General features: G+C 35.2%; 5 protein-coding genes across 6 annotated transcripts; 1 reads left to right on the forward strand and 4 right to left on the reverse strand.

The window, feature by feature from the left end:
• Positions 1-438: 438 nt before the first annotated feature.
• Positions 439-4,536, reverse strand: LOC125841094 (eukaryotic translation initiation factor 3 subunit E). The gene is made up of 8 exons (XM_049520102.1): positions 4,197-4,536; positions 2,879-3,033; positions 2,514-2,741; positions 2,281-2,402; positions 1,598-1,817; positions 1,142-1,284; positions 800-937; positions 439-697 (listed from the first exon to the last, which is right to left on the reverse strand). Exons 1-8 carry the CDS (start codon positions 4,405-4,407, stop codon positions 598-600), a joined length of 1,317 nt encoding a protein of 438 aa, XP_049376059.1. The 5' UTR covers positions 4,408-4,536; the 3' UTR covers positions 439-597.
• A 1,744-nt stretch (positions 4,537-6,280) lies between these two features.
• LOC125806783 (calcium-binding protein CBP-like) lies at positions 6,281-9,140 on the reverse strand. 2 transcript variants are annotated; one of them, XM_049486532.1, is made up of 6 exons: positions 8,985-9,140; positions 8,406-8,930; positions 7,049-7,095; positions 6,760-6,935; positions 6,619-6,637; positions 6,281-6,521 (listed from the first exon to the last, which is right to left on the reverse strand). In XM_049486532.1, exons 1-6 carry the CDS (start codon positions 9,091-9,093, stop codon positions 6,417-6,419), a joined length of 981 nt encoding a protein of 326 aa, XP_049342489.1. In that variant the 5' UTR covers positions 9,094-9,140; the 3' UTR covers positions 6,281-6,416. The 2 variants fall into 2 exon arrangements, with proteins under 2 accessions (XP_049342489.1, XP_049342488.1); XM_049486531.1 differs by having other exon boundaries at positions 8,406-9,140.
• Positions 9,141-12,449: 3,309 nt separating this feature from the next.
• Positions 12,450-14,196, reverse strand: LOC125806909 (uncharacterized). Its single transcript, XM_049486665.1, has 4 exons — positions 14,142-14,196; positions 13,999-14,061; positions 13,705-13,910; positions 12,450-13,100 (listed from the first exon to the last, which is right to left on the reverse strand). The coding sequence occupies exons 1-4, from the start codon at positions 14,194-14,196 to the stop codon at positions 12,450-12,452; spliced, it is 975 nt and encodes a 324-aa protein (XP_049342622.1).
• Positions 14,197-19,182: 4,986 nt separating this feature from the next.
• Positions 19,183-24,162, forward strand: LOC125806973 (UDP-URONIC ACID TRANSPORTER 1-like). The gene is made up of 4 exons (XM_049486722.1): positions 19,183-19,920; positions 22,110-22,213; positions 22,459-22,687; positions 23,746-24,162. The coding sequence occupies exons 1-4, from the start codon at positions 19,468-19,470 to the stop codon at positions 23,890-23,892; spliced, it is 933 nt and encodes a 310-aa protein (XP_049342679.1). The 5' UTR covers positions 19,183-19,467; the 3' UTR covers positions 23,893-24,162.
• Positions 24,163-25,196: 1,034 nt separating this feature from the next.
• LOC125841097 (uncharacterized) lies at positions 25,197-27,858 on the reverse strand. The gene is made up of 3 exons (XM_049520107.1): positions 27,639-27,858; positions 27,105-27,287; positions 25,197-25,739 (listed from the first exon to the last, which is right to left on the reverse strand). Exons 2-3 carry the CDS (start codon positions 27,263-27,265, stop codon positions 25,646-25,648), a joined length of 255 nt encoding a protein of 84 aa, XP_049376064.1. The 5' UTR covers positions 27,266-27,287; positions 27,639-27,858; the 3' UTR covers positions 25,197-25,645.
• Between the last annotated feature and the right edge of the window lie 103 nt (positions 27,859-27,961).

The raw sequence follows: 27,961 nt of genomic DNA on the forward strand, positions 1-27,961 counted from the left end.
TTATTGGTTAAATCGATTTTTGCACACCCCTATCTAATATGAATACTATAGGAGAGTAGGGGTGTGGTAGAAAATAGGGCTACTCGGTAGAGGCAAAGATGAGATGTGTTGAAGGGTAGGAAGATGATCAATATGAAACGTCACTTGTAAACTTCTTTCCACATTTTTTGAACTTGTTTACTAGATGAAATGTTTTCCAAAATATTGAACCAAAAATAATGCATGCACATCTCCTTGTTAAGCACACTAGATTCTCTGTGTTGTCAACACCTTCAGAAAACCTATGGGGCTCTAAGCTATCACGAGTGGAAGAGTAAAGCATCACATGAAACATAATGTCTGGAAAACTCCAGCTAAAAACAAATTTGCTCGGGGCAAAACGAGTATAAAAATGCAGAGGCGTTCCACTTCCAATGGAGACAACACAAGATAGTGAAGAAATAGTTATACGAAACGATGTATAATTCATCATGTATATCAAAATTTCCTCCAAGGGAAATCCAGGCATTAAAAAAAACAAACATTCTTGAATATAAAGGTGTTAATCAGGTACGGGAGCAATGCAAAATTGGCACGAGCTTAATGTCTTCAACCAAACTATCTAGCAAGTTGTGTTTGTGCATGTTCGAGAAGCTGGCTGACTAATTTGTAAGTGCGTCCAGAAAGGGGCTTGGTGTGATCGATGAGCTGCTCATACCTGAACATGACAAGGCTCATAAACATCAGGTGTATGCTAAAATGGGTCAAAAACAAATTTGCATTGAACATTTCGATAAGGTACATCTGCATATAAACTTACACATTAGGCTGATTTGGTTCCATTGTAACTGTCCCAGTTTCAGTGTCGATCTTGGCATCAAGCTTTGAGGTCCTGATAAGATTCACTATCCATCGCTCTGCCTCCTCAAGGTTCAAGTTAAGTTTCTCAGCTAGAACCCTGCCATTTATGAAATGGAAGAAAATGGTTATTAAATGGGCACAACTCTGCTTTCTTAAGCAAAACTGCCCTGACAACATCCCCTCTCAATGGGTAACAAACAAAAGGGGTATACCTAATATTACAAAAAACTATGGGCAAGGGGAGTGGGAAGGAACCCCAAAATAGATCTTAGAAAGTGACTTTGAAGAATTAGCTACATACCCCATGTCAATGCGTTGGTGAATGCGGCAGTAGGTCTCAGAGATAAAAAGGCGAGCATTTTCAAGGAATTCATCTCTCAATAGCACAGAGGAAAAACTGCCATCTTCAGCTCTTTTTCCAAGGAATGGGTCATTCAATATTAGCTGCATATAGCATCCGTGTTAAAATGAGTAAAAAGAGCTGCATTTAACGGGAAGAGCTCTGTGGCTATACTAAAGATAAGGCTACGAGTATCAGAAACTAGTATGTCCAAGATCTACAAAACTTACATATATTTGCAAAGAGTCCTGCACCTCTACTTTCAAAACACATTCCTCACTTCATATATCATCTTAAAGCCAATTACAACTTATTTACAGAAAAGTTTAGTTTCTACTTCTGATATGCAAGAAATGAATCATAAAACTATGATGTGAGCATGCATCAAAGCAGATAAACTAGGGCGCAGAAGCTTACCTCTTCGCACTCCTTCATCTTCTCCTGTGCTCCATCAAAATCATAGTTGACGTAAATACATGCCAAAAACTCTGTGATGGGATCTTTGCAAGAGTGTTGCTCCTGCTGAATAACCTTTATAAAGTCCTTAAATTGAGGTCTTCTTCTCTTGTTGACAATAAATGCAATAGCCAAGTATCGCAGCAAGTGGGGAGCACTTGTTTGAATGGCATTCAAGTATCTGCAAGACTTCAATGATTTAGAAAAGCTCAAAGGGAAGAAGTAAATCCATTGCATACCAACAAAAGGAAAAATAACCGCTACTTTAATCGAGACGCATCAAGAAGAAATACCATCTTAATGTATGTTACCACAAAAGAAGAGCAATATAAATTTCAAACATTTTGAAATAAGAAAATTATATTTCAAACATAACTCTGCTGTATGAAAACATAAAATACAGTGTGTTTCTGACCCTCCAGATCATGTTTCCTTCCTTTTCATTTAGTTTTCAGGGCTCCATTTTCCCACTAAGGGAAAGAACCAGGTAATCGGAGCTTCCTAAAATATTTCTCTACATAATACTCTGAGGTGATGGTATCGGAAAAGATGCCTAGCTGAAACAAGATGGGGAAAGCTAAAATGAAGCAGCAACTGAAAACAATCATCTATAAGCAATAGCAACAAAAGTACAGTTGGCATACTTGTCCTGGTTAAATAGGTCAATGATCAGTGTCCTGCCATTGTCATGGTTGAAGAAGATGAATAGACTCCAATGCATTAGCCATATTCTATTCTGAACTTGATTCAACGGAGTAGAGAAACTCTGCAAGACAAGTGACACTCTTAGTACACTTGGTAAACTGAGGATCATTCAATTTTTCCTACTGGATACTCAAATAGACAGAAAGTCAACTCAACATATGCAAAATATTACCTTTGAGTCAATAATTTCCTTCAAGCGGTTGAGTTCCTCGAGTGCAATATCCCAATTCTGCATTAGTATCTCCGCTGCAAGCTTTCCCCACAATGCACTGACGCTCCTGTCACTGTTTGTGCACAATGCTCGGTACTGGTAAAGATAATCTGCAGCACCAGAGTAGTTTCCACATTCAAACTGGAATTTGGCATATTGATACAATGCCTCTATCTGGTCCGGACCAATCTGGACAGGTTCGTAAAATTAGCTAGAGACCAACTTCTGTTGGTGATCCCTTTAACAAGTATATTATTAATTATATAACAGAAAGTACTAAAGAAGTAGGAACTCTATATCATGTAAACCAACCTAGATCTACGCACCTGGTACCGCTCCTGGAGCAACTGAAGATTGTGCTGTTTGTCAGCTCTCAACTCCTGCACAGCACTGGAATTCTGCAAAAAAGTGATCAATGGGGCTGCAGCTTCCTCAAGTGCTTTCAACCTTGCCACAACCTCAGCTCTCCTCTCCATCATTTCTGAACAGTCAAACAGCAATTATAAAGACAGTGCAGAATTAAACATGTAAAGGAACTCCCAAAATCACTTCTGCTCAAACTAAACTTTTTTAATAACCCAGGAATCCCTGAGGGCAAGTGGCAAATGGTTAGAGACTCTGTACCAACAAATACGTGTACCAACAGCTTATCTAATCTAAGTACACCAAGAAAACTAGGTTTTAATCTCCATACATCGCATGCATAAACTGTAAAGCTCAAACAGAACATCCAGACGACCACGTCAAAATTAACTCCCATACCAAATCAACATCTGATCACACAACTATACAGATTCCCCTAGGGACAACTCCAAAAAAGACCTATGGAGACCACACCAACAGAATTACAACACCCCCACCCAAAAAAAACTTATATGCTAAAAAAGACACCGCTAAGTCTCCGGATTTTTTACTCTTATACCTCAACTGTACAGACATCCCCTCTGAATAAATTATAAACAACTTCTACAGACCATATCCATCAAAATTACAACCACCACCATCATCACCATCCCAAAAAAGAACCCCTTTTGCTAAAAGTGCACAAGCATTAAGACTAGTAAAGCAACAAATCAATTGGCATTCACCAATACGTGGACCCATATGTAAACATACACCAATATGAAGGGAAACAGGAGATACCTTGAAGGACAACAGTTCTACAACTTCTATAGAGACCATATCCATTAAAATTAACAACCCCACCTCACACACACACAAACACAGAAAAAAAAACCTTTATGCTGAAACGGGGATAAGGTATTTCGATCAGTAAGGGCACAAATCAATGGACATTCATATCAAAGGGAAAAAAAGAGATACCTTGACGGACAACACTTAAACAACTTCTCTAGAGACCATATCCATTAACAACCCCCCCACACACTAAAAAACACCTTTATGCTGAAAGGGGCATAAGGTATTTCAATCAGTACGGGCACAAATCAATGGGTATTCACTATTAGAAAGGGGAAAAAGAGATGCCTTGAGGAACAACACATAGACAACTTCTATAGACCATATCTATAAAATTCACAACCCCAACCCCCCAAAAAAGAACCCTTTTTGCTAAAAGAGCACAAGTATTAAGATTAGTAAACAAACAAATCAATTGGAAACACGAAGCGAAAAAAAAAATGATACCTTGAGGTACATCGTCGGTATGATAGAGAGACTTATGAATATCCATAGCATAATCAACCATGTTAGTGTGATTAAGCAGCTCAATCTTCGCCTTGAGTATATATTCATCTGGGTATAGTCCCTGCTCTTGCAAAAACTCCAGTAACGGGAAAATCAAGTGAATGTCCAATTGCTGCGCTATACGTGGCGTCAAGTCGTACTTCGACGCCATGATTGCTGCTGTCGGAAGAGATAGCTACCAGAAAACTCGCCGCTTTGCAGAACCAGATAAACTGAAAAGAGGAGAAGCAGATCGGTAGAAGAAAGATTTCTAGGGTTTTGTTTTTCCTGTAAGTAATAAATAATGTTGAAACTCACCCTTGGGTTTTGAATATTGTTACCTTTAACCCATCTTAAATAGAACTACTTTTCCTTTTTGGTTTTAGTTTTGGTTTTTATGATAAATTTGCTATATCTCGCAATAGTAGTTTGTTTGACAAAATTTATTTATTTTTAAAAAGTGAGGTGTATGACCAAGTTTTGGAGAGAAAAAAAGTGTTATCATAATAATCTTGTTACTTGTTACGCTAACTGTCATCATCATCAGTAATTATTAGCGGTCAATCGACTTCCATCGGACGACCACCACCAATCATTTTTACTATCAAATAACCTTAGTATCTCCAATTGCAACCGTCAACCATTATTATCATTCACTTATACTATGCCACTAACCACCTCCAATAACAGTCTATATCATTTTTACTAATATGTCGTCAATTACTACCTTCATTGTTAACAATTACCATCAACCACTTATAGTCATCACTCACGATCATCATTACTTAACTATCACCATCTTCGTTAACCTTTGGAACATGCTTCATCAAAAACTGCACTCGAATATGTTATTTTTATAACGGAAAAGGGTCATATTTGCCCTTGTACTTTCAGAAAAGAGTTATATTTGCCCTTCGTCATACTTTTTTGACATATTTGCCCATGCCATCCAACTTTAGGCTCATATTATCTAACATATATACATATACAATTCACCTCTCTTGCTCGCCTCTCTCCTGTCTCTCCCAATCTCGCTTGCCATATATACAAATACATATGTATAATATACAATTATCTAACCTATATACATATACAATTCACATTTCTCCAACTCTTTTCCCCCTCTCTCTCTCCTCTCTCCTCCTTATAACATGTAGCTATGAATTGTAATTATCAAACTGTAGCTATGGAGAGTAATTGGGCTATTTTTGAGTGGCTATATGTGAAAGTTTCCCTATATAAAAGGCTTGTCAGGTAGGATGATAAAAGTAAAGACATGAGATTTAACGGTCAAAGGGCAAATATGTGCCTAAAGTTGGATGACAGGGATAAATATATCAAAAAAGTATGACGAAGGGCAAATATAACCCTTTTCTGAAAGTACAAGGGCAAATATGTCCCTTTTCTATTTTTATAATATTCAATTATCATTTTTTTAAATCTATATACTACTCCTAGGAGTAGTTTTAAAATAAAGATAAGTTCCATACATTCATATGCTAAAATAAAAAGAATAAACAACTTATATTAATTAATTTTTTGGTAACTAAATACATTTTATTACCAAAGTAGCAAAGTACAGCTCAAAAAAGAAATATAACACCAGACCTTACTCCAACTCCGCGGACAGGCCTAGTAAATCACTATGCATAAATTTGATAATCAAATTGGAAGACAATATCTTAACAATTGAATGAATATGCATTCAAATCTAATAGCGTTATCATTCTTGTCGTTCTTCCAGCTTTATGTTGTTTTTAATTCATAGGGCTACATTATTCTGAAAAGGCTTATATTGTAATTCAATACCAAATAAACTCCACATAAATAAAGCACAACCCTTTAACCTTAAAATAAAGATATATTAGCCTTTTTGGGTTCCTTAAAATTGATTATTTTTTTTTAAAAATAAATAAAATAAGTCGATCCACAGACTCTTTTAAGTCGTCAACATTATGATTGAATAGTAAACACATCAAAAGAAACACAAAGGATTTAGTTTTGATAATATCCCATTAACTGATGTAAAACACACTAGACTTCTACAAGTCATTCAACTTCACCCTGAAAACTGTTTACAAAAACTAACAGAAGCAAACATCTCTCCTGAAAACAAACGAAAACGAAGCTGGTAAGTCATAGTAAGACCACCCGTAATTGTGAAATTCATATGCCTCGTCTCTAAGCGATCAGGAAAGGCAAAACTGTTAGCATGAAGGACTCATAAGTGAACGTAGCAGAGCCGGAATATGAAGTATCCTTCTCCTTGAATTTCTCAGTAAGCCCCTGCAAAAGAAATGAAAGCGTATGTGAGAAAAGCACCTATCTGAATAAATAGAATGGTATATGAATGCCAGAATAGACGAAGATACTGTAAGCTTACTTTAACAGTGAGGCAGCACCTGCATCAAGCAAAGAAAACGAAAGCACAAAAGGAACAAATTAGCAAAGCATAGAAAAAAAGAGAAGATATAAAGATATGAGAACAATACGAAGAAAGATTTGCATTGATGCAGAAACATACTCGATGAAGTTATCATATTCAATGGCTCTATTCTTTCCACCAGTTTTGTCAAACTTGGAGACCAGCAAATCCAGGATAGAAGGTGATACAGCATATCCCAGGCTAAGTAGTGCGTCCCTCAATTCAGATGAATCAATTTTTCCACTCCTATCCCTGTCAAATCTCTCGAAAATTCCCTGCATTACACAGGAAGTTCCAATCAACTGCCATAGAAAGAAAAAAAAAATTCCAAGAAAAATGGAGAACACAAAGAAGTGCAAAGGTGGCCGTAAAAGATTCTTTAACTTACCCTCCATTCTTGAAGACTGTAAAACACTGAAGTGAATTCTTTGGGGCCTGCTTACAGGGCAGAAAATAGGTCAACAGGTAGAAAAAAGAAAAAGGGAAAGATATATATATGCTCAACAAAGAAAAAAGCTTCATAAAGGTATATCTCCAACTCAAATTCGATCAACATTATTAAATGATGCTCTTGATTAACTTCAAAAACCAAAAACATTTGGAATAAAGAATAAAAGGGAATAGTTCTGCATTCATCTTTCCTCTTGAAAAAACGTAGAGGAAAAAGGAAGTCTAGACTCTAAAGCACACGTTAGCACATAATCATTTACTATCAGATGCTGAAACTAAAATTTCTAAGTAGAATTATCAATATACAAAGTTGCATCTTATGTAGGCAGTTATTTTGCCACCCTAATGGCTCAACACATGTTCTAAAGAGATTCTAACTTCAAATGGAAGGAGAAAGGAAGAGAGGGGAAAAAAGAGAGAAGTATAAATGGAAGTTCGGCCACTATCACCATATTGTCACAGACTTGCTTCTGTTCCTTTCAAAGAGAACTAATAGTACAAGACAGTGTTAAATTAAGCAAGATAATGCTCAATTGAGAACACGACTTCCATAAGTAATAGGAACATCCAATCAGCTTTGTGTAAGATCTCCATGCTGAAAAAATGTTATTTCTCTTTTTATATGGAAACCCCACCCTGAATTCCCCCATCAATGGACCAAGAGGGTCTTTTCACACTTCTCCCCCTTGACGACGTTGGTTCATTACATGGCCAATTCAGAATACGTAAAATGGCCAGGCAGTCATCAACTCAAGGAACATCAAACTCAATAAATTCCACGTAATCCTGGACAAGGACATAAAAAGCAATTCATACAGGAATTTCAATGGCCATACCAAAGCCTTATAGGCCTGTTCTAGGTCATATCATCCTGGCCAACATACCCTTAAGGATGACCCACCAATACAACTATAAGGGGTTGTTTGGTATAAGATATGGGATACACAAAGTTTCTGCCATATATTTATCCGTGGGACTAACTAATACTCCTAAGCGAATGCAGGATAAAATAATCACAGAACTGTTATCCCTCATCCCTCATACCAGCAACCCCTTAAGTCTTAATCAAAATTACTTCTTTATTACAAATAATTACTCCAAATGACCTTTTTCAACCACCCTCAGTCACAAATCAACTGTATACTGCATATAGTTATTAATAATTGTACACAACCTAACATTTTCAGCACGAAATTCATCATCAATTCAATCGTTTTCTACTACTATAGATGGCAAAAATTGAAACATTTCATCAGTGAATTTTGAGCTCAATTATTTGGAATTAAGATTATTACCGATTTTTCTAGTGTTGGTATTGGTGAAGAGATACATAAGCAGATGAACAGTCCTCAAGCTGAAGCTCTGATTATACGAAGAAAGCGCCTTCTGCAGCTCCTTATCATCAATTAGCCCACTCCCATCCTGATCCGCGAGCTGGAAACATGCTATAACATTCGGATCGGTTCCCGGTGGAAAAGCAGAGGGCACGAGAGATGCAAAAGGGCTACTAGCTCCATAAGGCCCAGCAGGAGGTGGCGCGTGGTATCCACCATAAGGAGCAGACGGTTGTGAATGGCTATCCTTCGGTGGTTTGTTCGGATCACCGTAAGGAGCCGAAGGAGGTGGGGCAGGGTACCCTGCTCCTGCCCCACCGTAAGGCGATGAAGACTGTGGTTTATTCTCTTTTGGGGGTTTATGCGGATCACCGTAAGGCGGTGCTCCGGCGCCGTAGGGAGACGGAACGGGAGCGTAAGGGGAGTGAGATTGAGGAGGTGGAGCACCGTAGGGTGATGATGAATGCGGTGGTGGAGCACCGTAAGGTGATGGTGAAGCACCGTAGGGTGATGATGAAGACGGTGGTGGAGCACCATAAGGTGAGGCTGAAGACGGCGGTGGAGCGCCGTATGGGGTGGAGGAGTACGGCTGAGATGACGGTGGCTGGCCGTAACCGTAGCCGGGAACATTGTGCTGGTAACCGGACATTTTTGGAAAAGTAGAGAGAGAAAATTAAAAAGATAATTTTTTGTAAATTAGAAAAAAATAATATAAAATCTGTGGTTTTATAGATAGACAAATCATATAAATTAGAAATATTTGAAAGGTCCTGGAATTGGGTATTATTTACGCGGTTGCCACTTCTCTTCTTCGATAAGTTACCGCGGATTTTGCAAATCCAAAGACTACACAAAACAATACTATTCCCTCCGTTTCACAAAGAATGACCTGATTTGACTTGGCACGGAGATTAAGTAAATAAAGAAGATTTTTGAATCTTGTGGTCCTAAAGTAAAGTTATGTCAAATGTACAAAATTGCCCTTAATCTTGTGGTCTTAAACATGTCACGTGGAAAGCAAAAAGTAAAATGTTACCAAAAAAGGAAAGAGGTCATTCTTTTTGAAACTGACTAAAAAAGAAATGAGGTCATTCTTTGTGAAACGGAGGGAGTACTATTCTTCCCTTTTATATACCATGTGTTTTTCGCGAGTTTGATATCTCAGCTATTAGAGTAAAAATACTTTAATATAAATAGTTCAGATATGAAACTCGTATATCAAAAAATATTATCGTAATTGCTTGCATGTGGAGGGGTAGAGAAGTAAATAGATATTTGTAATTGACAGACATAGCTATAAATTCGACTACGACAGAAGCGCACCTAAAGTGGACACGCACTGGATATTTTTATTTTGACTTTAGCACTAAGACCAAAAAGATTAGGTGAGTAAGAGAGAAAAGAAATGATATAATTAAGAAATAATAAACAAAAACATACTTGTTTTTTTTTTAGTTTCATGTATGAATTATTATATGTTTGTATGTGTTTTATTTGAATTATCACTTGTAATTAGTTATTAAAATATCTTTCAAACTTGACTAAATCAAGTATTTGAATATAACTACTTAAAGGTGCATAATAACTTAGTTTGTTCATAAAAAATTGTTTACATGTTAGCTGGTTCATTAATTAATTTCGAGACGTCTTCTAATAAATAATTGGTGACAATCTAAATAGCAACACCAAGACACATGATAGTTCATATAAAAAACTCAGAAAAACTGATATTTCATGTGTGTATTTTTAACTATTATCTCTTCAAAACTCTTTTCTTATAAAAGAAAAATGAAATCCAGATAATCCCTTTAACTAATTGCATGGAGCATCATTTCAAATCATTTTAAACAAAAAAGAAGAGATTGTATATCATGCATCATGAGATACTAGTCAAGATATATTTTGATAAATAATTGATGATGATTTTTTTTAAAACACGTCAGATATATTTTTGACAGTTATCTCAATATAACGAACTAATAAAAAAGGAATTCCAATGGATTGTAATTCAAGATTTAGTCTAGTGGAGTAGACGAGAATTGATCAAGTCCGATTTGTTTGGTTTTAAATTTTTCTAAATTGAATTAAATAATTTAGTCATGCATATTGGTAGAGTACTCTTATTATCAAGGAGGGGAAAAAATGGATAAGTTAATGAAAATATTTAGTCAAATTATCCTTTTATAGTAATGATGTGTTTAATATTGTTTTACACCTAACTACTTTTTAAAAGTTTCAATCATGCTACTCTAAACTTAAGCATATGATCGAATTTCATATCATTCCTAAAATTAAGTGATTTGATATATAAGAATTAGTTACTATTATTAATTTGATTTTTTTAATGATCGTGATGCTTGAGTTAATTTTCGACACCTCGATTAGTTCAACGGGGTGTCAATCAGCTCCCTCCAACAATATTATCAAGTTATTATGTCGATCTAGGCTAGGACAGATAGGAAGAATCACCTAGTACTTTTTTGTCCTCATAACTCTCAACCACTTCATCGACTATTATAATGCCTAACTTGACTTGTTTGCTATTTTTATGGAATTTTTTGATTGAGTGCAAATTTGTTGCTTGATTTGTTTTGATCTTGTGAATATTCAGTATCATTAATAACTTGATATGAACATGCATCTAACTTGATATAAAAGGTAAGTACGAATAATTTTTTACAATATACAACCATGTTGTAGGTTCGGCAAGATACGTTATATTATTTTATCTATTTAGTAGTAAAGTAATAAAAAACCAAATACTTCATCTCTATAAAGCTCCACTTGACTACAAAAAGGACCTTAAGTTCATTGAAGAGTAGACAAGCAATGTTGATGAGGTCCAAAAAAAGTTCTTGCTGAAATCCTCTCACAAAATGCTCATGTTGAGTACTTGCAGGTAGATTGGGGTGTTAAATGGGTGGGTTGAATTGAATTTGAGCAGATTAAAATAGGTTAAGTTAATAATAGATTAATAGACGGGTGAATAATCAGGCTAACTCCTTTCATACTAGTAGTCATAGTATTGTTCATGTCATTTCTTCATGTTATTCACAGATTGAGTTGAATTTGAGCAGATTAAAATAAGTTGAGTTAATAAATGAGCAATGTCAGTAATCAGGCTAAATACTTTCATACTAGTAGTCGTAGTGTTACTCATGTCTTTTCTTGTTATTCCATCTCTGTTACTAGTTAATGTTTCTTGTAGTTCGACTATCGTATTATTTTGTTGTAGTTATGCTCTTTTTTTTTCTTTTCTATGCTTTGTCATGTTTTCTTTAGTATTTCGTCTCGGCATCTTTGCTCCTATTGTTGTCTTTTTTCTATTCGCTTGGTAATGCTCTTATTGTTGTCTTTTTTCTATTCGCTTGGTAATGCTTTTACTTGAACTGAAAATCTATCGAAAACAACATCTCTATTTTTCAAGGTACGGATAAAGTCAGTAGGTTGATGTCAATATACCGCCCAAAAGTTACTTGAGTTGAAATAAGTTAGGCTCAAATGAGCTTTGAAGAGAGTAATTATAACCCAATCCGTTCAATTCTTAACGAATCATATTTTCATAGACTAATTTTGCCGCCTCTGCTTGTAGGGTCATGGTCTCAATGGTCACACTGATAGAGACACATTCAAGAAACTCATACCTGACACTTCAGTCCCATGTGTCCAAAATGGGTTCCTCGCTACAAAAATGGAACAACACGAACTGAAATCTAGCTTGCACGAGCTCTGACTTTGTTCTCCTGTACTAAAAAAACTGGTAAACAATCCTCTGCATATTTCATATAATAAATTGCAATAAAAAGAATAGACAATTGCTATCATGACCAATCTTTTAGCCTGCAGCTATATAGAGAAAAAGTTATTGCTGCTCATTTGATAGTTTACGTTTTATCTTTAGCATAGTGCTCTATTGATCCTTGTTCTCCTTCACAAAAGAATTCGGAAACCATCCTATGTTTACTTCATATAAGACTGAAAATTAAAAGAATAGAGAGATTGTTGTCATGACCAATCTTGAGCTTGCAGCTTAGAGCGAAGCAGTTGTTGCAGGTCAGCCTTCCGAGTTTTGGACACCCCAACTATATTGAGTTGATTAGCCAAGGCCTTGAGTTGAACCAGTGACATATTATCGATATATGCCATACGAGAAGCTGGGGTAATAGACCGCATGGGAAAAACAACTTCAACATTATGAACATTTCGAGGCGCTTGACTTGTTCTGTCATGTGATCTTACCAACATATTTTGAACATTCCTCTGATTGTTATTCTCTTGGACGACTGGTACACAAAAACTTGTTTCGCTCCTCCTTCTAAAGTGGAACTGAGAAATTGCACTAATGCCTGCAAAACCACCAGCTCTGGCTCCTGCCAGTTGTTGTTGAGTTCCCTTGATGGTGTTGTCACCGTAGTACTCACCTCCACCCATTAACTTTCTTTGTGGATTGTTTCTGTCACCTCTTATAGAATTCAATAGACGCGGTCGTGTGCCTTCTATAGTACGAACAGTTCCAGCATGCACCACTTCTTGTCCCTTCATTCCAGATAGATCATTAATCTGAACAGCCTTCACTCCATTCACTGTTGATTTGCTGCTATATTCTTTGGTTGCTTGTTGTACAGCATGTCTCTCCTCTAGAGTTGTTCCTGCAAGCTGTCAAAGAACATTTTCGTTGTTTTTCATTCAAATATCGCAAAAATAAGCAACGAAAGACATCATGTTAAAGTAGTTTGTGCTTGGACTTTAACTAAGAACTTCTAAACAATGCAAGTATTTTAGGTTCTGCAGGCTGTTGTTTTTAAAATAAAAGTTGACAAAATAGTATATCAGGAGGTTCAGGCAGTGGCAGAGCCAGGATTGTCACTAAAAAGATTCAAATATACAAAAGTGAACACACAAAGAAGGCGGGGGGATTCAATATCTACTATACATCATAACAAATGTTGTCGCACCTATGTCAAATCCTTCTAAAAGTGCACTACTTTTGGAGAATCTGACACTCACCCTGCGACATTTTTAAAGAGCCTGAGAAACATAGGTGTTACCTAAAGAACATGTATCGACTAAAGTGAACAAATAAAAACATGTGAGTATTGCCGCACACGTGTTGGATCCTCCAAAAATACACTACTTTTGGAGGATCTGTCACACACCCAGCGACAGTTTTGAAGAGTCCTAGCAACATAGGTATTACCTAAAGAGCATGTAGCGACTAAAGTCGACAAATAAGAACATGTGACAGTTTCAAAAAGCAAACCTGCTGATTCTCATTCTTTAAAGGCTTTAGCATGCTCTCCAGGTTATTCAATGCAGCAAAACCCATATTATCTTCACAGCCAAGTTGTCTCTGGAGCATAAGTTTATCATCTTCAAGTTCTCCAATTTCTGAATCAGCTTTGTTTGCCTGTATCTTCAACACTTGCAGACATGATTTCTTGTTTAAAGCATCTGCCTCGATCACGTCTATGACATAGAATCAATTCAAACAGATGAGGTATGTCGGTCAAAATTGACACTAAAAGATCTATATATGTGAATATTATGAACTTACCAAGCCTCGGATCGAAATACAAGTTATACTCCCAACTTGGATAGCTGCTTTCATCTGTGAAGACTAAACAAATCATCTACTTCAACACTTTCACTACCAAAAGATCTTGAAAATCCAATTAAGGTAACAACAGAATATCAAACCTTGATTTTCAGGTGGATCCCAAAGAGATAAATCCATCTTCTCAAGAAAGTTCATTCTGACTAGTAGAAAAAAAGGGGAAAAAAAAGAGAGATTACATCTCTGGTTTAAGAGATAAAAAGAAAAACAGTATACAACAACGCATACCCAATGTAGTCCCACAAAGTGGAGTCTGTGGAGGGTAGAGTGTACGCGGACCTTACCTCTACCTCAGAGATAGAGAAGATGTTTCCAATAGACCCCCCGGCTCAAGGAAAAACAGTCTAAAACTTCAAAAGTAAAATTTTTAAACATCTCCTAGGCTGATGATTGTAACACTATCAAGCTTCAAAAGGTCCTAATGAAAAATCAATGTTCCTATTTACTAGTAAAACAAAAATAAGAACCTCTAGGTGTCTTTTTTAAATAAACATGGTGTTCAAGTCAGCTTGCGCATACCTCGATTATTTTCACGAGTTCCTACTACCTCTCACCAGCACAAGTACCATGTAACTTTGTGGTAATCTGCATTTTTTAATTTATTTTTTGATAACTATAGTGTCCAAGCCAGCTTGCGCACACCTCAACTAATTTCACACGATACGTATCACCTCCCACCAACAACAAATACCGGGTAATATATGATTTAATTTTAGGAATATTGGTTTTTGAAGATGCCTGAGCCCATTATTAACATTTGCTTTGATACCAATAGAGTACCCCTACCCCTACCCCTACCCCCACCCCCACTCTCACCACCACAAGTACCATGTAACTTTGTGGTAGTCTGCATTTTTTAACTTCTTTTTTGATAATCATAGTGTACAGGCTAGCTTGCGCACACCTCAATTAATTCCACACAATACGTATCACTTCACACCAGCAACAAATACTAGGTAATCTATGTTTTAATTATAGAAATATTGGTTTTTGAAGATTCCTGAGCCCATTATTAACCTTTGCTTTGATACCAATAGAGTACCCCCCTACCCTCAACCCCACCCCTGCTCTTATACCAATACAAGTACCATATAACTTTGTGGTAGTCTGCATTTTTTAACTTCTTTTTTGATAATCATAGTGTCCGGTCAGCTTTCGCACACTTCAACTAATTCCACACGACATGTGTCACCTTCCACCAGCAACAAATATCAGGTAATCTATGTTTAATTTTTGAAATATTGGTTTTTGAAGATTCTTGAGCCTATTATTAACCTTTGCTTTGATACCAATAAAGTACCCCCTACCCTACCCAAACCCTACCCCACCCCACCCCCACCCCCACCCCACTCTCACTGGCACAAATACCATGTAACTTTGTGGTAGTCTGCATTTTTTAACTTCTTTTTTGATAATCGTAATGTCCAGGCCAGCTTGCGCACATCTCAATTAATTCCTCACGATACGTGCCACCTCCCACCAACAACAAATACCAGGTAATCTATGTTTTAATTATAGAAATATTGGTTCTTAAAGATTCCTGAGCCCATTAATAACCTATTTGCATTGATACCAATTGAGTAGCCCCACCACCACCCCACTTGGCCATTGTGTACTGAACTTGTACATTTGAAAAATTAATGAAAATTCCCACATGATGATCAAAAATCAACCAAATTTACACATGATTAACTACTTCTACAACATATACACATGCAAAGATTGATTAATAAATAACAAAAAAGTAAAAATACTTCAAATTTTCAAGAATTATCAAATTAAAATTGGATATACCATCTAAATTTTTTTCTTGTTCTACTGTTGTAGAAGTTAAAAGGGTTACATAAAGTTCAAAACTTGATCCAAAATTAACATGAACAGATTAAAAAAAATAATCTTGAATTTTTAGTTTAACTCTAAGAAAAGTTAAATTAAATAAAATGTACCTAAAAAAGCTCTTGAAATTCCTTTGAATTGTTGAAGAAAATGACGAAATCAATTTAGGGTTTTGAAAACCCTAGAAAAATAATGGCAGTTTGCAGTATAATTTGCTAAAATAAAAATAAAAATAAAAATAAAAATGGTGATTTTCAGTTGCTGAGACAAGAGTGATGGGTTAAAGTATAATAATTGGAATTTGAAGGGTTGACTAATGTAAATAAGAAGAATATTCTCTTTTATCTTATGTGGAAAAAGATTCAGGGCCCACTAACCCGGTTCATTTTAAAATGGACATGGACCGGAGATTTGCATAAATAGACACCTTTTGAGTTGTGGCCATTGTTTAAGTTTTGTCCACATTTAAAAGAATTTGTGCAAAAATGACCTTGTTGTTAAAAGACACGTGTTTCGTGAATTCGATAAGACTTGTGAATAATTTAATAAAATAAGGAAATAAAGATTGTATTAGAATTGTGATGTGCTCGTTATGACGGGTGACAATAAGGTTACTTTGTAAATAATCACTTGATTTGAGACTTGTGAACAATTGAATAAAATAAAAAAATAAAGATTTATTAAAATTATGACGCGCTTGTTACTTTGTAAATAACCACTTAGTTCAACGTTTTTTGAGAGCATTCGAAACATATTGAAATAAATTTCATTTCATAAAAGAAAAACTACTGCAAGGTCCAATTAAAGCCAATTATATTAGTAGCAAGGAACGGGTTGCAAATATTCTTAACTAAAGGATCAAGAACAAAGGGTGGTCTGGCACAAACCATTTCATATTAGTATGGTTCAAGGAAGGATTAGACTTCAAGGGTAGGTTGTCTTGTCAACAAGATGTACGTAAGTCGACATAGTTCAATGCAAGTATTAGTGATTGCTTTCGAAATTCGAGTTCATGACCTATAAAACTTTATCTTTACTCTAAAACTCTGGAGTTAATGTCCAAGTTGGATTAGGGAAACAACTATAATTGGAGCTAGTGATAAATATGGTAGGAGTTGGCAGAGAAAATGATCAAAATAGTCCTTTATGTATATGAATAAAATAAGAAAATAAAAATTTATTAAAATTATGATGTGCTTGTTACTTTGTAAATAACCACTTAGTTCAACGTTTTTTGAGATCATTCGAAACATATTGAAATAAATTATCATTTCATAAAAGAAAAAACTAGTGCAAGGTCCGATTGAAGCCATTTCATATTAGTATGGTTCAAGGAAGGATCAGACTTCAAGGGATAGGTTGCCTTGTCAACAAGACGTGTAAGACGACATAGCTCATACAAGTATTAGTGTTGCTTCCGGAATTCGAGTTCATGACCCATAAAACTTCATCTTTACTCTAAAAACTCCGGAGTTAATGTCCAAGTTGGATTAGGGAAACAACTATAATTGGAGCTAGTGATAGATATGGTAGGAGTTGGCACTTTGATTTTCTGCATTGAGGAATTGTACATTTTAGATAGGAGGCTAGAGTGTAAGTAGGAGAAATTAAAATTTATCATCATGGTACTTGATGATAAATCAACACAATCTTTACATGTGGAAAATAGTGAATGTATATGCAATTTTAAAAAAAAATTCACTCAGTGTCCAATACAAGCACTATATCTGTCCATATCGCCTTTGTAGTCCTCTTCATGACGATAACTTTACCTAACCGCACCTTGACAAAAAAAGTTTCATCTGAGAGTAAAACGCTCTCAACGAAAGCTACTCCAAATCAAGAATTCAAATCCAAAACACCACTAATTCACAACTAAAAGATATTTACCATCCCATCACAATTAAATACTAATAAAAACATTTTTTTCCCTCTTCACTCAGACTTTACTTTCTTTTTCACAAGCCTCTTTCATAGCTAAAGGACCTAGCTATAGATTAATTAAGAACTTCTGACTTGTGAGCTTCTAATTGCTCATGCAATTTGTATTCTGAATTTCATTTCAACATAAATTAGTAACAAAAAGTTAAATATCTTATCAAATAGAAAACTTACCTAACTAACTCATGCCAAATTAGATTCATAAAGTTTGTTAAGAAGTTAAAATATTATAGCAATAAAAAATTTCATAATATCAAATGTTTTCCTTAACATAACACATGCATGTACTAATTAGCTTGGTAACTTTTTTCTATCTAAAACGTTAGGCTCACTATCTTCTAGTGAGTTAGACAATTACTTATTGCTCTCAGTCATTACAAAATATAAATGAGTTAGGTTAAAAACACACCATGAAACAATTATTTTTTTCACAAGTTTCATACTTAAACTATTCATTATTTCTTTTGTCTATTTAAATCATTACTTTTTTGATATTAAAACACACCTCGATGGTGAGTTGATCAAATATTGTTCTCAATTGATAACAAGCATATGTAGGCCAAGTCACCATCGAAATGTGTATACAAAGAGAGTGATCGCTTAAGTAAATAAATGGAACAATGAATAATTAAAAGATCAAACTCACCAAAAGATGATAATTAGATAGGTAAATGGAACAATACATAATTATGAGACAGAACTCATGAAAAGAAAATGATAATTGATGTATTCTTTTTACCATATACTTTAAATATCATAAGCTCAAACATTTCAATAGATATGAGCAAACTTCTACAAATGAAAAATAATAAGAAACAAAATTCATAAATAACTAACAAATCATAATGTTTGAATACTAAGGTATTATCAAAACTCTCTATTGATAAATTTATCACCTTATTTTGCCTTCCAACAGTAAAAACGTAATATGATGTGTGAGTTAGACGCACAACATAGAAACAAACTAACATAACATTTAAGCAAACAAATATATAAAACAATTCATTATCCGTCAAATTTTGAATCGTACACCACTAATCCTTTCTCCATTAAAAAAAATTACTATCTCCCAATTTTATAATTGCATGATCCAACAAACATTCAGTTCAATAACATGGAAGTTCACCACACAAAATATGTGAATTACCACACTATGTATTAAAATTTTAAAATTAAACTATTTTTTTTCTTTCACCTTCAAAAATTATAAATTTTAAAAAGGGTCGAAAAAATTGGATCACCCTATATTTCAACTTTAATTAGATCTTCTCTTTATCTTAAAAATATCTAAATACTTGGAACTTTTTTTTTTCTCTATATATACAAGTTCACAAAAATAAAATAATCTCCAAAATTTGGGTCTTGTGGGGAAGAAAAAGGAAGAAGAGAGGCACAAAAATAACACATTTCCTTCTCTTTCTTCCACTTTCATACATTCCCCACAAAAAAAGTTCCCGAAAACACACACACTGAAAATCAAATTTTTTTCAAGAAATATATCTTGAAAATCTGTTGAGAAAAGGGTGGATTAATCAATTAATGAGTTTTTTTCTTGTAGTTTCAACAAAAGGGTACCTTAAAAATTGAATCTTTTTGCCATTCTTGACAAAATCAAGAACCAAAAAAAAAAAAATGTTGTCTGGACAATTCGAGAAGAAGGGTTTTTTCATAGCTACACTTATAATATTTTGGTATTCCTCAAATATTGGAGTTCTTCTTTTGAACAAATTATTGCTGTCAAATTATGGATTTAGATTCCCAATTTTTCTTACAATGTGTCATATGACAGCTTGTGCTGTTCTTAGCTATGTTTCTATTGTTTTCTTAAAGATTGCACCTTTTCAGAGGATTAAATCAAGGTCTCAATTTTTGAGGATCTCTACACTTAGTGTTGTCTTTTGTGGTTCTGTTGTTGGTGGAAACATTTCTTTAAGGTACTTGCCTGTGTCGTTTAATCAGGCTGTGGGTGCAACAACACCCTTTTTTACTGCATTGTTTGCTTATTTGATGACAAGGAAGCAAGAAGCTTGGGCTACTTATGGCTGCCTTGTTCCTGTTGTTACTGGGGTTATTATTGCAAGTGGGGTATGTTTGCAATCTTTCTAACTTGTTCTTTTTCTTGAATGAATAGTTAACTGCTTGTATTTATTGGTTTCCGTGTGTCTTTATTCATTGTGGAGCCCGATTAATTTGGATTCAATTCCACCTTGGGGATAAAACGCACTAGAGTTTGAACTCGAGACCTTTGGATAGCTCCACCACGACCTTTGGTGGTGAATAGTTAATTGCTTTTTTTTTGGTTTCCGTGTTCTTGACCCATTCTTTGGGGATAAAACGTATGTAAGGCTCGAACTCAAGACTTTTGGTTAAAGATGGAGGAATACTTACAGCTCAACCGCGACCTTTGGTGGTGAATAGTTAATTGCTGGTTTTCTTTTTTTGGTTTCCGGTGTCTTGTCCCATTTTGGGGTGTGACTAATCTAGATTTAGGAGGTTCCACTTTGGGGATAAAACATGCCCAGGGATCGAACCCGAGCTCTTTGGTTAAAGATGGAGGAATACTTATAACTTCACCACGACCTTCGGTAATGAATATTAATTGCTTGTTTTTTTTGGTTTCCATTTTCTGCACTCATTTTGGGCCCGACTCTAGATTTAGGAGGTCCCACTTTGGGGATGAGCTCGAACCGAAGACCTTTGGTTAAAGATAAAGGAGTACTTACTGCTCACCATGACTTTTGGTGGTGAATAGTTAATTGCTTGTTTTTTGTTCTATACCCTATTTTGGGGCTTGACTAATTTGGATTCCAGAGGTCCACTTTGGAGGTTAAATGCACCTAGGATTCGAACCTGAGACTTATGGTTAAAGATGAAGGAGTACTTATAGCTCCACCATGACCTTTAACGTTGAATATTTAATTGCTTGTTACTTTGTATTATATTTAGTAGATCAGATTGTGGTATGTTTTGTGTAGAAAAATTGGATCTTTTTTTCTTAAATTTTCCAACCTTTTTGGCTGTTTAATTTCATTCCTTTTAAACTTGATCTATGTTTTTTTAACAATGGTAGTAGTTCTTTTAGAAGTCTAGATTAACTGATTGAGATCAGATATGAGAATTTTTATGGATGCTCATATACATTATAACGCCTCGACAATCTGTTGCCAGGCAGATCTAGAATTTAAATTTAATGTGTTCAATACTTCATAAGTTTTTATCGGGCCCATTATACAATCAATTTCGAATCTTCTTAGTAATCTTCCACCTGTATATTGATGCCCCCTGTCAAAAATACTTTCCTCTGTGGACAATTCTTACCATTTCTGTGTTTTGCAGTAGTTTGCTTTTCTTTCCAATGGAAATTAAGTTATTTGCACATTCTATTTCAATGTTCATAAGGATCACTTCTTTTTTCAAATGATAGTATCTTCCTTGACGATGTTTCCATTGGAGATATTCAAAGAAATTGACTTTGTGTGGCGTTTCCTCAGTAGAATGTGTTTTTTTCTTTTGATAATCGTGATGTCCGAGACCCTTCGGGGTGGCCTAGTGGTTTGGGCTTGGGACTTCCATGTTGGAGGTCTCAAGTTCGAAACCCCTTGCCAGCAAAAGCAAGGGATTGTCTTCTGGGTCGAGCTCGTTGCACCAAACTTGCCTAGTGCGGGTTACCTCTCCTATGTGGTTTGCGAGCTATTGCATAGGAGCGGGGGTTCTACCCTGTGCACACCCAAAAGGTAGCGGCTATGGGTTTCCCTTGTCATCCAAAAAAAAAAAAAATTAAAAATTGTGATGTCCGAGATAGCTTATCGGGTAACTCTGTCTACCAAAACTTGGAAAGATAGGAAAAAATCACCTTGTATCTTTGCCTCTCAAGTCTCAGTAGAGTGTGTTTTGATGACATATATACAGAATCAAACACTAGATGATAAATATACTTCGAGCAATTCAGAGATTCTCAATGTCTCATGGTATTAGTTTAAGATTTTATTCAGTAAGAAATTGATAATTAAACAAGTTTACTTACCTTGTCTTTTGTTGTGTTATATTTGAAGTTTATTAAGCCATGACAAGTATCTATCTATTGGTTGTTGAAATAGGTTTTGTTTTCTTGTTGAAAAATTTGTAGCAACTTTTATTAACTATTAATCTACCTCCTAAGGTAGCGGTAAGATTTGCATACACTCAACCCTCCCCAGATTCCACGTGTGGGATTACTCCGGGTATGTTGTTGTTGTTGTTGTTTAATGACTATTAAGTTTCTTGATTGATGATAGGGTGAGCCAAGCTTCCACCTTTATGGATTTATCATGTGTATTGGTGCAACTGCTGCTAGAGCCTTCAAGTCTGTTCTTCAAGGAGTTCTTCTTTCTTCCGAAGGGTAAGTACTTTGTCGTCTAGCCATCTGTGTAAACGCAAAATACTTTTACTATCACGTCATCTAAAAGATAACTAACTACAGGTTACGAGTTTCTGATCTTCTAGTTTCCTCATTTGATTTACATCTGATAGAGATTGGGGTTCCTTTCAAATTCACGACCCTTCATTCGATTTATTTGTCATTCGTTTGTTTTGCTGATACATTTTAACTAGTAGTTTTCTCCTGAACCTGATGTTATCTTTCAGGGAAAAACTGAACTCCATGAATCTCCTGCTCTACATGTCACCAATTGCTGTTGTAGTATTATTGCCTGCTGCACTCGTTATGGAGCCTAATGTTATCGAAGTCACTGCAACAATCGCGACTGAACACAGATACCTTGGCCTGCTTATTTTGATTAATTCTGCAATGGCCTATGGTGCCAATTTATTGAACTTTTTGGTGACTAAGCATACCAGTGCATTGACACTCCAGGTTTGCTCCTCTCATACCCCTCTTTTCTCCCCCTTTAAGTGTAGTGTTATGTGGCAAAAGAAAGACAAAAGCAGAATGATAACCAAGGGGTGTGGTGGAGTGGTTGGAAATATATTATGCTTAATCAGAAGTCTCGGGTTTGAGCCTGAACTTGGGAATAAAGAACCTTATCGTAGATACCATTGGCCACTATAGACCTAAGTTGCTCGGACTCGGGTGCGGGTGTCCGATACGGGTGTGGATCTAGAGGTCGGATCCTTCATGATCTAATTTTTAAGATTCGGGGATATGGATCCATGTATGGATACGGGTGCAGGAATTCACCTAGTATAATTAAAATATCTAAAAATAGAGTTATAAAACCTAAATTATGAGATATTATGTGGAGAACTTGAAGAGAATCTTGGAATGAGATTAAAGGAAAATGAGTGACATAGAAATTTCTATATAAAAGGCATTCCATTTTCTTCAATTTCACATTAGCTTTTGTATTGATTATAGAAATCATTAAAACTGTCTAGACTTCTCCATCGATTTTGGTCAAAGTACCCAAAATTGGTTGACCAAATCGGACACGGATTCCACACCCACTCCTATGTCGTGTCGACACGGGTGCGGCACCAAAAGTGAAGAGTTCGAGCAACTTAGCTATAGACCACTCCTGGATTAGCAAATGTTTTTGTTCTCTAACTTGCCATATGTCCTTAGACTTGAACACGAAAGATCACGCCTAGTCTCAGGCCAAGAAAGGTTAATTTTTTAAATACGTGTTTAAACACATATACTTCCAAATACCCTTTCAACTTCAACCAAATACTTTATTGCTCGGACTCTTCAAAAATGCTACAGAGTGTGTATTAGATCCTCCAAAACTAGTGCATTTTTGGAGGATCTGTCACGGGTGCAATAACATTTTCGGAGAGTATGAGAAACATAGACCAAATATTGTCCAAACGCCTACTATATTTTTCAAGAATGGTACTAAATTTTCATAGTAGCTGCAATGTACATGTTTTTCACCTGTTTGAAACAACTAAACTCTCTATGGACTGGTGCAGGTCCTAGGCAATGCAAAAGGTGCAGTGGCTGTTGTTATCTCCATACTAATTTTCCAAAATCCAGTAACTTTCATCGGAATCGCGGGCTACACGATGACTGTGATGGGAGTTGTTGCTTATGGAGAATCCAAAAGAAGGCACAAATAAGTTTGACATCAAAACCCTTTTTTTCTTGTTCTCATAAAGTACCATACACTTGTGTTTCTTCAAAAGGTGTTAGATGTGTTGTGGTAGAGTTAGGAAGATATAGATTCCATTGCAATTTTGTAGCCCATAGACAGATGAAATGGTTAAAAGGGGTTGATTTCTTTTTACCATTCTTCTGTTGTATTCTTTCTATTAAGAGGGGATCTTTACATTTGTAACTAATTTTTGTGTTGTTACAATAAAGTCAAATAATGTCTTCTTCCTTATGTATTTTCCCTTGTATTTGTTTCCTTTTTGCCTACAAACATTCTTTGAAACTAATACAACATTTATTAGATTCGAATCTAGGATTTAAAATCGATAGATTCTGAATGATTGTTTTATTATATGTATACATTTAAAATCTTTTTTATATATATATACACATAGTTTGAGACGAAAGCAATGAGTTCAATTGAAGCATGTGATATGACCAACTCTTTCATATTCCTTTTTATAATCTCCATCTCCACTTTAGGAAAAAGGGAACCAAATATGTCTGTTTTATAAGTACTTTGAACATCTATAGAATGTTTTTTAGAAACTCTAAAGAGATACAATTCTGAACTATTATATATTTGAAATTTATCAAAATAACTTCATAAATTTTCCCTGACTTTATTTGTTCGACTACTTTTTGCACAATTTCAAAATATTCTTTCTCCAAGATTATTTTTACACCTTAAACTCGTGACATTCAATATACTGATGACTCTTACCGCTGCGCTAAACTCTCCCCTTTAAAAGTTGACCCACAGCTTTTAAGGAAAAAAAGAACTTTTAGCTGTCAATACAGTCTATAATGCTTAAAAAAAGTGTTTTTTTTTCTTTTCTCTTGTCATCCAAAACTATATACAATGACCCTTCTGGTTCGACTCTTCTCCAAATCTCGTGCATAGCGAAAGCTTCAGTGTATCACCTTGTCCTTTTTATCGAAAATAAAGGGAACACTTTCAATTTATATACTTCGAAAATTGTTTGCATTATTTGATATTGTTTAGCTAGTCAATAGAGTTTGTTATTTTAAAACTATTAAGATTCGAGTTTACAGAATTTGCAAGTGACTTGAGTAAAACTTCAGTGTCATTTTGTCTCCAATTTTAGCTTTTTAAATTTTTTTATAACCATGATGTCCAAACCAACTTGGACGCACCTCGACGACTAATTTCACGAGGTATCTGCAAGCTCCCACCAGGGGTAATAGGCTAATCATGACCCCAAAGAGAAGAAGATTAACAAAGACAGCTTTTTTCCTACAATATTTTCAATAATTTCAATGTATATAAGCAAGTCAATTTCAAAATTTTGTGTTCATACCAATTACAAACAACTGAACTGTTGAATTAGGATAAAAAAAATCTTAATGTCTAAATGTCCTAGGATGATTTAGTAGCCTAAATGTCTTCTTCATAAACACTTCCTTCATCAGAAATCTTGGATAGAAGCAAGTATTGAGTGTATGCAAGTTATTTATTTGAAGGAAGCTCGCGATTTTGTGCTCTTAACTTCTGAAGTTCCAGGAAATGCAGAAGCACAAAAGGGCTGAAAATAGCTACACTTTAATAGTGAAAGTATCTTCGTTTGTCATTACTACGAAAACTTATCTCATTCTACTCATGTCAAATGTTTCAAGTAAACAACTTGGAATCAGAAACCTAACCAATTGATAACGATCCTTCGTGAGATTACACAAAAGCTCCATACCTCGTCTGAGCTATGCATGCTTAAAGATCTTCATGCTGAGCCAGTGGAAATATATAGCAACAACAAGGATGGGAAGCGTTAATGGAACCAGAAAGCAATAGTATCTGAAACAGAAATACAAAATAACTCAACACAGGCGCAAAGCACTATTTATACAAACACAAACATGATAATTTGGGAAAAGGGGAAGAAGAATATTTGTAAACAATTGAACATGAGATATTCCAGCTACAAAGCCTACTAAGCATTTAGTAAGATTTTGATCATACCACTGTAATTACATTAGACTAACAACCATCACAAAATTGGAATCACATCTTGTATAATCCTCATTTCACAATAACAATTCCACTCATTCACCTCCATTCACACTCTTGCCATAACCGTTATTTATTGAGTTAAATTCAGTTCATGAAAACTCTTGTACAACTTAAGTATTAAATTAAGATGATCGAATCAACTATTACGAAATCATCATGCCACTATGTGATATTATGTAGCTAATAATGAACGTAAGCATCTAGAATTGAGAATTACTGGTCTGATACTACCAAATCAACGCTTCAAATTGGCACAATGTGATGTAATAAATAAGTAAGAAAATGGAAGTGTTTCTATTCAAAATTGATCTTTCAGGACGAAGAGTATATCTATAAGTATGCATAGCTGGTTGGAAGAGACCCATGTAGTTGTAAACCTCTTAAGCATATTAATTTTTTATTGAAACCACAAACAGTTAGATGTTCGAGTTGTAACTTACTGAAGAACTACCAGTCGTACGGAAAGTATAATACATTCCGACCAGCAGCATCGGCTCCTCAGTAATCTTCTTTATATATCCATGATGATTAAATGCAGAATTCCAAAAAGTACTTTTCCGAGAGAACTAGATAAAATCTCTTTATTTTTCAAAAAGGGAAGACAAGAAAATTCTTAAACACACAGAATTGTCACAAATATGAATGCAAGTTTACTGGAGACGAGATCCTAGTAAAATAATTTCAAATGGGAGTGGGATCAACATCGCAGCAGTTAGAGCATAAATAATCACAAACCGGTAAGTTATGATCGATACAATTTGTGAACAACTATTACCAACAGGCCAATCATACAATTTGTCAAGAGTAACAAACACAATGAGCAGCAAAAGAACATTCATAAAGAGTAAGTGAACAAAGCCATTTATCATCCAAAAACAGTCTAAAATCTCAATACCTCAATTCAGTTTACGATCGACACAATAATGTCGCAGTGTCAAGTTCCTTACAAATCCCTAAATTTAAATATAATCTAAACAATCAGTATCTAAGGTGAAACAGCAACAAATAATCCGGATAAGGCTCAATAACAGTTTGCATTTCACTGAGAAGTACATTATAATATTTCCCAAAAGCTATCAAGACAACCAGGCATAACTAAATTTGTCTAAATACCAGAAACTGAATAAAACTGAACAAAGGGAAAGTCACCTGTCATTCTGAATGGCTGCAAGGATCGGATTATCGAATGGCGGAAGCAACTTGGAGACAATAGCAACATAAACAAATACCAAAAAAGAAATGGACCCAAATGCAAGAAAAGCCAACCCTTGAGCTTTTGAACCATACTTGTAAATAGAACACAGCGCCATTTGATACTTGAAAATTCACAGACTGGAAAAAAAAAGCACATTAATACATCAGACAATTGCATAAAAAAAGACTGCTGATTTGGGTAATTTCATAATCAATAAAGCAACAAAAAGATCCAATCTTTCATGGGATTTTCACTGATAGAAGCAAATTGAGAAACAACATCGAAAAGGGTTCAATACAAACCGTTAAAAATTAGGTCACCAAACTGCTATCTCAGCAGAGCCATATCAGAAAAAGCAGCAAAAAAGAGATTTTGCTGATTTGGGTGATTTCATAATTGACAAAGCAACAAAAAGATCCAATCTTTCATGGGATTTTCACTGATACAAGCAAATTGAGCAAGAAAATCGAAAAGGGTTTAGCACAAACCGTGAAAATTTGGTCACCAAAACTGCTATCTGAGCAGACCCATATCTATTTCCTTCTCTGTTCTTCAAAAAAGCTTCGAGTTTTCAGAATCAAACCCACCAAAAAAAACACTGAGAAGAACAATTGAAGAAATCCCAATACTGTAAAACGTTTACAGAGCACTGTAATTAGGCGTATGGAGTTTGTTCGTATTTGGAAACCGAACTCGCTTGGCTGCCTGCCATGGAGATTTCCTCAAAGGATGTCCAATAATACAAAAATAAAATTTCACTTTTATTACATTTTTAGCATGTAAAAAATCAATTACTTATTTCTAAAATTAT

The sequence above is a fragment of the Solanum verrucosum genome, unplaced genomic scaffold (genome assembly GCF_900185275.1).
Source record: "Solanum verrucosum unplaced genomic scaffold, falcon-dt-bn FXZP01000196.1, whole genome shotgun sequence".
Classification (NCBI taxonomy): Eukaryota; Viridiplantae; Streptophyta; class Magnoliopsida; order Solanales; family Solanaceae; genus Solanum; species Solanum verrucosum.